This window comes from Vigna angularis, chromosome 6, assembly GCF_016808095.1.
Source record: "Vigna angularis cultivar LongXiaoDou No.4 chromosome 6, ASM1680809v1, whole genome shotgun sequence".
NCBI lineage: Eukaryota > Viridiplantae > Streptophyta > Magnoliopsida > Fabales > Fabaceae > Vigna > Vigna angularis.
The window spans coordinates 9,060,638-9,070,103 of NC_068975.1; the positions used below are offsets into that span (position 1 = coordinate 9,060,638).

Genomic DNA, 9,466 nt, shown 5'->3' on the forward strand with positions numbered 1-9,466 from the left:
TATTAAAATATTACAAAATAACACCTCATATTACTATGTTAACATTAATATAAGAGAATTATGTAATTAAATTATTTTAAAAAATTAAAAAAAAGATTAATTAAATTTTTCAAATGAATTAGAGAGAAAAAAATTAACCTAAAATAAAAATTTAATATTTATTTTAGTCTCTATTTTGGTGAGTTTTGATTACAGTGATCCTCTGTTTTTTGTAGTGTGGTCCAAATTTTGTTATTATTGAATAAATTATTAATTTTTGTATTGTATCAATTAATTTTTCAAATAAATGTCAATTAATAAAATTAAACTGAAGATCAAATAATAAATTATAATTTTTGTACTGTATCACTTAATTTTCGAAATAAATATCAATTAATGAAATTAAACTATTATTTAATGCAAACTGGCATGTAGCAAAACGACCGTTTTCTCTCATATACTAAGCTTTAACTTTTCTTTTTATTGATTCGAGATCCAAGAAAAATAAAAATAAAACGTTCCAACTCACAGATTCTTTTCTCTTTCACACACCACAAGAAAAACCACCACACCCTTATAAATGGCATCACATCACTCTTTGTATGAGCAAACTGCCATCATCGTTCTTCTTCTCCCCATCCCCAAACAAACATGCTTCTCTCACCCTTCCTCACTCTCACTTTCCTTCTTTTCTTCTCTTCTTATCTCCCTGCGATATTTTCAACGCCGACATGTTCCAACCTAGTGCCGTTAAGAAATCGCACCGACAGAATCTCCATAACCGACTTCGGAGGCGTTGGCGACGGCCGCACTCTGAACACGAAAGCCTTCCGAGAGGCTGTGTACCGCATTGAGCACCTGAGAAGGCCCGGCGGCACGGTGCTCTACGTGCCTCGAGGTGTGTACTTGACGGAGAGCTTCAACCTCACTAGCCACATGACGCTTTTTCTCGCTGCTGGTGCCGTTATCAAAGCGACACAGGTGAGGTTAACTCTTCAATTTGGATTATCTGTTTGCTCTTTAGTCTTCCCCAGGTAAGGTTAATTCTTGAATTTGGATTCTCTCCCCTATTTTCAGTTTTGTTTTTTTATCTTTAAAAATGAACCGATTTTAATATTTTAAATATATTAAAAATCATTTTAATATATTAAAATAAATGTATTTTGAAAAAACTAACACAGATTGAAACCTTATACGTTTGAATTGAGTTACTACATTTAATTTTCTTGTCATTTTTTTTTGCCTAAAATGACATTTTCAAATTTCTTACGCAATTTTACATGGAAAATCAGATTAACTTAGTTTTAAATTTCTCATAAATTAAATCATAGTATTTTTAACCACTTGTTAATAAATTTTCATAAGTTTGAGTATTGTAGATTTTATATATTTTTAATTAAACGCCTGTTCTTAATTAGGGTGATGTGACCGTTTGCTTTTGCTGTCTTTAATAAAATATTATAAATTTATTTAATTAAAAATGGAAATTTGATTATATTTATAAATAATTTTATTTTATTATAAATCAAATACTAAAATGAAATCAATACAATCTTATCAAAATGTGACATGCTTTTGTGATAAAAGATAATTAGATTTTTATAACTTTACTTTTACAATCTAATTTCATAATTAATATTTTAATTGAGATAGCAAAACCAGATGGTCACATCACCCTAAATTGACAACAGAAATTAAAAATATTTAAAAAGTTTGAATACTCAATAAAACGAAATTTTTTAACAAGAATTTGGTTAAAACTACTTAATTTATGAGTAACTTAAACTTTAATTGAATTATTATTTTTTATTTTTTATGTAAAATCATATGAATGATGACTATGCAAAATAACATCATACCGTTTCACTAAAAAAAATTAAAAAATTAGTTATTTTAATAAAAATTAATTAAAAATATTCAAATTTAGAGATTTATTATTTAATTACGTTTCTTCTTTCCTTAATTTTATTACATTTGCATGAGGAATTTTGAGAGAATATGTGATTTATTGTGTGGACTAGTTTTTTTTTTTTTAATTTGGGTTTTGTCTACTGAATTAGGATTATGAGAATTAGATAATGTAAAGTAATTTTGTAAGGAATTGTTGAGGATATATTATTTTTAGAAAGGTTCGAATGTATTGTTTTTCTTTGATTGAAATTTATTAGATATTCTAAAATTTAGTAGACTTTTGTGAACATATTTTTTTATTTAAATTTTTCTAAAATGTAGTAGGTTTCATAGTTTTTTTTTAAAGATTCTTTTGTAATTTTCGAATTTTACCTATACAAATTTATTTGGAAAAGGTACTTTGTTCTTAGCATTGCTCAACTTTATAATATCATTTAGTTATATTATACAGTATATATTTTAAAATTTTTGATTATTTGGTAATATGTTTCCTTTTTGTTTAGATTAATTATGTCTAATTTGCTACTATGTTTTCTTTTTGTAAATTATTAAATCATTAATGTGTTTTTTTTTTTCTGAAGACTGATTTAATAAATAATTCTTTTAGAAATTCTGACTATAAACACAATAACGGTCTGCTTGGTTAAAATTTAATTTTAAGAAATAACATCATTAGTGCTTTAATTTGTTTAAAAGTTAATAATAAATGTGGTATTAATTATTTCTAAAGCAACTAAACTCGTCCATGTATTAAAACTGTTTGCTGTGGAGGAGAACGACGCAGTCTAATAAAACAACAATTAATTATTTGATAATATAACTCATTTACGAATTAATTTATTATTTAAACCAGAAGAAATCTCGCATTTTTAATTATATCATCTTATTTTAATTATTTAAAGTTTAAAATTTATATTTATTTTATTTTATTTCTTTAAAAATAAATATACTGTTATTATTATTATTATTATTATTATTATTTATATTTGATATGTAATTTAGTAATATAGATCATAGATTTGCATGAAAGAGAGGAAAAGAATGTAATTATATTACGTAGTAACGTGTTTGATTATTTTAAGTAGTTGACAACATTTACTATTTTTAAAATTAAAAATTTTAAAATTTTAAAATATAATTAAAGATAAAATATAAATATAAATATAAAAAACAATATTCCATTACATACGGTTATAAATTAGATGGAATCCCTCAATCGTTTTAAACTTTTCTTCAACGTGCGCTGTTTTCCATATTGCAATTCGTGTGTAAATTTCAGTTGTCTTTTTTTGCTTGGTTGTCTCCCATCTCAGAAAGAGATGCCAGTTATGAACAGATCAGATAACGCTAACCGAGAGACAAATTTAGTCTTGTATAAAAAATTTAAATCAAACCTAAATTCCAAATTAGGATCCGCTATATTAAAATAAAAATCTTATTGTTATTATTATATTTATGAAATCTTGATATATCATCTTATTGAGATTAACTATGTCGGTGTATATGTTGGAAGCAGACAAAAACACATTTACACTACTGAAAAGAAGAAAACAATTACACTATTATTTATTAGATATAAATAGTGCGAACAATTTGTGGTACATTATGATACTTGTAGATCAAAACGTGGAGTCTCTAGAGCCCACTTATCACTACAATCAAAGTGATAAAGACTATATAGTTCTGCAAGCCATCAAATGCCAGCATATTTCACGGAAGCCCCAAAAATTGAATGGTAGAATGTGATACACCATAGAAGTCACTTCCCATTCATGAGAAAAAAAAGATCAGATCAAGGGTCAATACTCTCTACTTGTGAATGATGAGAGGAACACTGTACATGGTAAAGGGTCTGATATAGTGATGTGTTGTGAATTGATCAATTGGTCAGGGTTTGAGATTATCTTCTTATCTGAAATATGTAAGTATGAAAATATAAGAGTATTTAGATAGAAAATAGGTTGCCTAAAACTAGGAATTCACATGAATATAAATTATGGTGGGCCTAATGCTGAATGGATGAAAAATATTGATGGGTCCCTTGTCTGCATAGATGCATGTGCATGATATTTAAAGCATTTACAAGTGACAATGGTTTTGTTGGACAGCTGGTTCTTTCGCATTAGTCATTACTGTTGTCTGTTCTGGATTATTTAGTGAACAATTCAAGCATGATTTATTTATTTAAAAACTAAAATGTGAAATAAGAGGTATCATGTAAATTGATGTATGTTCTTCGGTCATTACAAGGCTAAATGGAAAGGACCATGTTATCAGATATATGAGAATAATACTTTTTTGCTGACAGGCATAGTTTGCTATACAGTCCCCCTCCCTCTTTATTAGCTAGGAATTTTTTGTGAATATTATGAAATTTTAATGTTGCATAATATAAATTTTATATTTATTGTTATATTTCTATTTTTACTTTTTTTAGTTAATTTGTTATTATTTCTTATTTGTATTTTAGATTTAGTTTATATTTCTTTTATTATAAATAGAGTATTATTATATGTGTACATTCAATATAAAGGAAATTAATCTCATACATAGTTTTTACTATATTTAACATAGTGCAAGGTTTTTTTGGAGAAAAAGATTTTTGTTGTCTCTACCACTACATCCGCCACTGTCAGTGGTGACACTGTCTATTGCTGCTGGCGACACTGTTGTCTATCGCCGTTGTCGGTGCTACCGTCGTTTATTGTTGTCATATTCAGAGTTCTAGTTTTGATTAGTGACAACATGGTTTTGATCGTCTTGGTCGTTCGTCCTAAAAATTTTGTTATTCAACACCTGTGTCTGAGTATTGTTGCTTTTATCCACCGATGTTCCCTATGGGGGAGTCGGTTTCTAGGAGCTTTGATGAATAAAGCACTCCATTCTCTTGAAGAGATAATCTTCCACCTTCACTGTCTATCATCGGTGCACCATCATTTCTATCATTCGTCGTGATAGGGGATCTGTTTTCATGTGATCCAATCTAGTTTGCTGTCATCCATTATAGGCCACCACCCGATAATGGTAATTTAGTCCCTGCTCTTCGTCGTTGTCTATTACTGTAGGTCTCATCAGTTACTAATGGCAATCTAGTCCATGTCGTTTGTTATCTGTCATTACTGGTCATCGTCCACTATTGGTGATAATCTCCTTTGTCAAAGTCATCTTAGTTGAAGTTTCACTGTTGTCCACCAATGTCCAATATTATTCTCCATAATTTTTAGGATTTCTCTCCCCTATTCGTCTATGGCTTCTTTTGTTGCAGTCTCATCTGACCTCCTTTCTATCACCATTGTGTTTGTTAATTGTTCGTCGACCTCTGTTTGCTTATCAACAGAGATCTGCAAAAAGAGATTTATATAGAGCAACTTCTCATATTTGTTAGTTAGGAGGAGTATTCTGAGTTGATATTTCGTCTTCTATGTCGTTTTTGCAAATCATTAATAATTTTGTGTCACCTGAGTGCAAAAGCAGATATTTTCACTAATATTTTCACTAATTTATTGATTATATTAGTAACAAGCTTGGTACATACGATTTGTATGTACTAGCTTGAGGGGAAGTGTTAGATATATTATCTTTATCTTATATTTTATTTTTAGTTAATTTATTATTATTTTTATTTGTATTTTGGGCTTAGTCCATATGTTTTCTACTATAAATATAACATCCTACGTGTATATTCAACACAAAAATATTAATCTCATATATAGTTTTCATTTCTTAATAGATATAAACTTATATAAACTTGAATGGAAAGAATGTGTCCTGAATTAAGTAGTGGAATGGTAATTAATACTGTAATCGTAGAGAATTAGGAGAGAGAGAAGAGAAATTAGTAGTAAAAGGAGAAATTGTTTTGTATAATTTGAGATTTAGCATTTGCTACGTGTAAAAGGAGAAATTGTTTTTGAAGGGTTTCCAAACATGCTAAAAGTACCTGACTGATGGTATCAGTTCCAAAGCTTTGTGACTGTTTCAACATTCACTATTAATGCATGGTGTAAATCTATGTAGCTGAACTGTAGCTATCAAGCTCATTTGGCATGTGTATGTAGTAAGGTAATAAATTCATCTGTTTTGCTTCTAGAAAATGATTGGAGTGAATACTTAAAGTCGAGTGGAAATCAAAACTCATCTATTATTCTTTCTAACATGATTTATTGTTTTCTTGATAGGAAAGGAAACATGATAGATAGGAAATCTCTCCTTTTTCTTCCCTAGCACACTCTTTAATGCTCTTCCTCTTTTAGGAAACGGGGCATTGGCCTTTAATTGCACCCTTACCATCTTATGGAAGAGGGAGGGAGCTCCCTGGAGCAAGGTATATCAGTTTTCTCCATGGAGATGGACTTACTGATGTGGTGATCACAGGTGAGTATCAAATCTTTAATATTTTCTGCAAAAGTAAATTAAGGGGAAATGCTCCCTTTCTTGTGCACTTTATAGACAAACTAACATTAAGTGAGCCTTACCCAATCTTTTCATAGGTGAGAATGGGACAATTGATGGGCAAGGAGATGTGTGGTGGAACATGTGGAGGAAGAAAACACTTAAATATACAAGACCACACCTTGTTGAATTTATAAATTCTCAAGATATTCTTATCTCAGATGTCATTTTCAAGAATTCTCCCTTCTGGAATATACATCCAGTTTATTGCAAGTATGATTGAGCTTACAGAAGGAATTTCTTTTTATAGTATTTTCATTTTGTTCATTACAAGTTGCTTGAAACAGAGACTAGAAAGGAAATCAAGAGGTATAGATGTTTTCATGGACTATAATCTCAAACTCTGTTCCTTCTTTGCAGCAATGTTGTGGTTCGATATGTCACAATCTTGGCTCCTCCTGACTCTCCTAACACTGATGGAATTGATCCAGGTAAGTTCCCTCTAAATAAGCCACATCTTATGCAAATAGTGAAGTAAAAACTTGTAATAAATAGTCAAATCCTATCGCAACCGATTTTACTCGTTGGTATTGAACTCTTCCTTTACCAGAGAATTCTACCTCGTCTCTTGTTAAACTATTAGATGGAAGGGAAGTATTGAAATTACTAATGTGGTTTATCCTGTTCAGATATATGATTTTATACGTTTTCATGGTGCATGAAATAACAATTCAGCAGCATCAAGTGTCATGTTGTGATTGCCATGAGGTGTTTTATATAATCTGCATAATTTATTTATGCAGATTCAAGTTCAAATGTCTGCATAGAGGACTCATACATATCCACAGGAGATGATCTTGTGGCAGTGAAGAGTGGATGGGATGAGTATGGCATTGCCTACGGTCGCCCTAGCTCCGGCATCACCATCCGGCGGCTGACCGGATCGTCGCCATTCGCCGGCATTGCAGTTGGCAGTGAAACCTCTGGTGGGGTGGAGAATGTGCTAGCTGAACACATCAACCTCTTCAACATGGGAGTAGGTATCCACATCAAGACCACCAAAGGCAGGGGTGGGTTTATCAAGAACATCACAGTGGCTCATGTGTATGTGGAGAATGCAAGGCAAGGAATTAAGATTTCAGGTGGGGTAGGAGGGCATCCAGATGACAAGTATAATCCTAATGCTCTCCCAGTTGTGAAGGGCATCACAATAAGGAATGTTTGGGGAGTGAAAGTTAAGCAAGCAGGTCTGATAAATGGACTCAAAAGCTCCCCTTTCACTGATGTTTGTTTGTCTGTTATCAACTTCCATGGTATGAAAGGACCAAGAGCTCCTCCCAATTGGCAGTGTTCTGATGTCTCTGGATCTGCTTATCAGGTTAACCCTTGGCCATGTTCTCAGTTGAGCAACCAAGAACATGGATCATGTGCCATTTAGAGATTTTCAATCTCTTATAGTTTTGTAATAATTGAGTGTTTCTTTCATTGAATTTTTATACCTATAATCCTATTCTATCACCATGTTTCCAACTAACTGTATGATATCACATGAAAGAATAATCCCTACCTAGTTCAATATTAATAATATTTACCCAAATTCCATTATGAGAATTTGACTTCTGGGTATCTAAACTATGCTTTGGTCTATCATTTTGAATTGATTTTCCAAAAATGAACTTTTCAATTATCTTAAAACTATTTGTTTTGGTAAATTTTATATAAACTATTAAACTAAATTAATTAAATAATTAATAGATGTTTTTATTATTAATAATAAATTATGAATTTATCAATCTATTTTGCACTTGTTATTCACTCTGCTTGTTAAATTGAATTTATGGATTATGTACCTATCATCTGGTATTTTTAATATTTATTTCAAAATTTCATTTTAGTAACTTCAATATTAGAAAAATAATTGGTAATATATTAAAAAGATTAAATACATATTTACAATATTAACTTCAACTATTAATTTGAATTGAAAATTAAACTTTCAGGTTTCGTTATTAAATAATTTTTCTCACAATTGAACAACTTTAAATATGTTATATAATCAACTTAATAATTTTGTTTAAATCATTAAAATGTTAATAATTATTTTTTAAATTAATTTATAAATTATTCGTAAAATACTTAATATGTCAATTTACAAATTTAGTTATATTTTGTTGTCCAGTCATATTATATGGTCAAGTCATCAATAACTTACTTTGAATTTATGAAATTTTAAAGCTTTATTAGAGTATAAGATAAAACACATTTGATGGTTTAGAGTCCACCATTGTTCACTTTAGTAAAAATTTATTTGCAAAACAACCATAACAATTGTATATTTCCCTTCAATTATATTTGTTTTATGTTCACGTTAGTAAAGATTTACTTGCAAAACAACCACAACAATTATATATTTCCCTTCAATTATATTTGTTTTAGGAAGATTGTTGTTCTTTACTTTATGTTTGAATTAAGGTGCATGATCATGTGTCGTTTTATAGACAAAACAAATTCCCTTTTTCTTGAATATGAAGTTAGATATATTAGATAGAGAATATTTAAATATATTTTTCTTCCATGATCAAGTTATTTAATATCCACAAATAGATTGTGGTTTTGTATGGATTTTGATGTCTTTGTCTTCTATGATCTTCCAACAGTAATAATTTCTGATAATGAATATTTGTCTAAGACATCTTTAACAAGGTATTTGAGAATTAGAAAATCTCAAATATTATTCACTTCCTTACAGGAGTACCACATATGCAAAGTGCCTTACTGACATGAATCCAATTTTCAATTGTCAAATGAAAACTAATTTTTGAAATGTTAAAAAAAAGTTTTACAAAAATAGTTTGTACTGCAAAAACACAGTTAAACTTCTATTGTGTAGAGTCGTTGTTGACTTCTATGCCTATTTAAGTCTTCAAAATTGGTGTAAAACTTCTATTTAAGAACTTATTTGGAGTGTATTGCACAAGCTTCTAAAACTCCTAGAACACACATGAACTTTTAGGAGATTTTCGAGATACTCAGAGCTAGCAAAACACTTTTAAATGTATTACAACTCCCATTCATAGTGAGTGATGGATGAGAAAGGATTTCGTGTATACTTCACTATTTGATGAGCTATGCCTATGCCGATCAGGTTGGCAAAACATTGTGCGACAATAAGGTAAATAAAATT

General features: G+C 29.8%; 1 protein-coding gene across 1 annotated transcript; it reads left to right on the forward strand.

The window, feature by feature from the left end:
• Nucleotides 1–510: 510 nt before the first annotated feature.
• Nucleotides 511–7,893, forward strand: LOC108342927 (probable polygalacturonase). Its single transcript, XM_017580834.2, has 5 exons — nucleotides 511–960; nucleotides 6,144–6,264; nucleotides 6,381–6,555; nucleotides 6,703–6,773; nucleotides 7,086–7,893. The coding sequence occupies exons 1-5, from the start codon at nucleotides 631–633 to the stop codon at nucleotides 7,718–7,720; spliced, it is 1,332 nt and encodes a 443-aa protein (XP_017436323.1). The 5' UTR covers nucleotides 511–630; the 3' UTR covers nucleotides 7,721–7,893.
• Nucleotides 7,894–9,466: the final 1,573 nt, after the last annotated feature.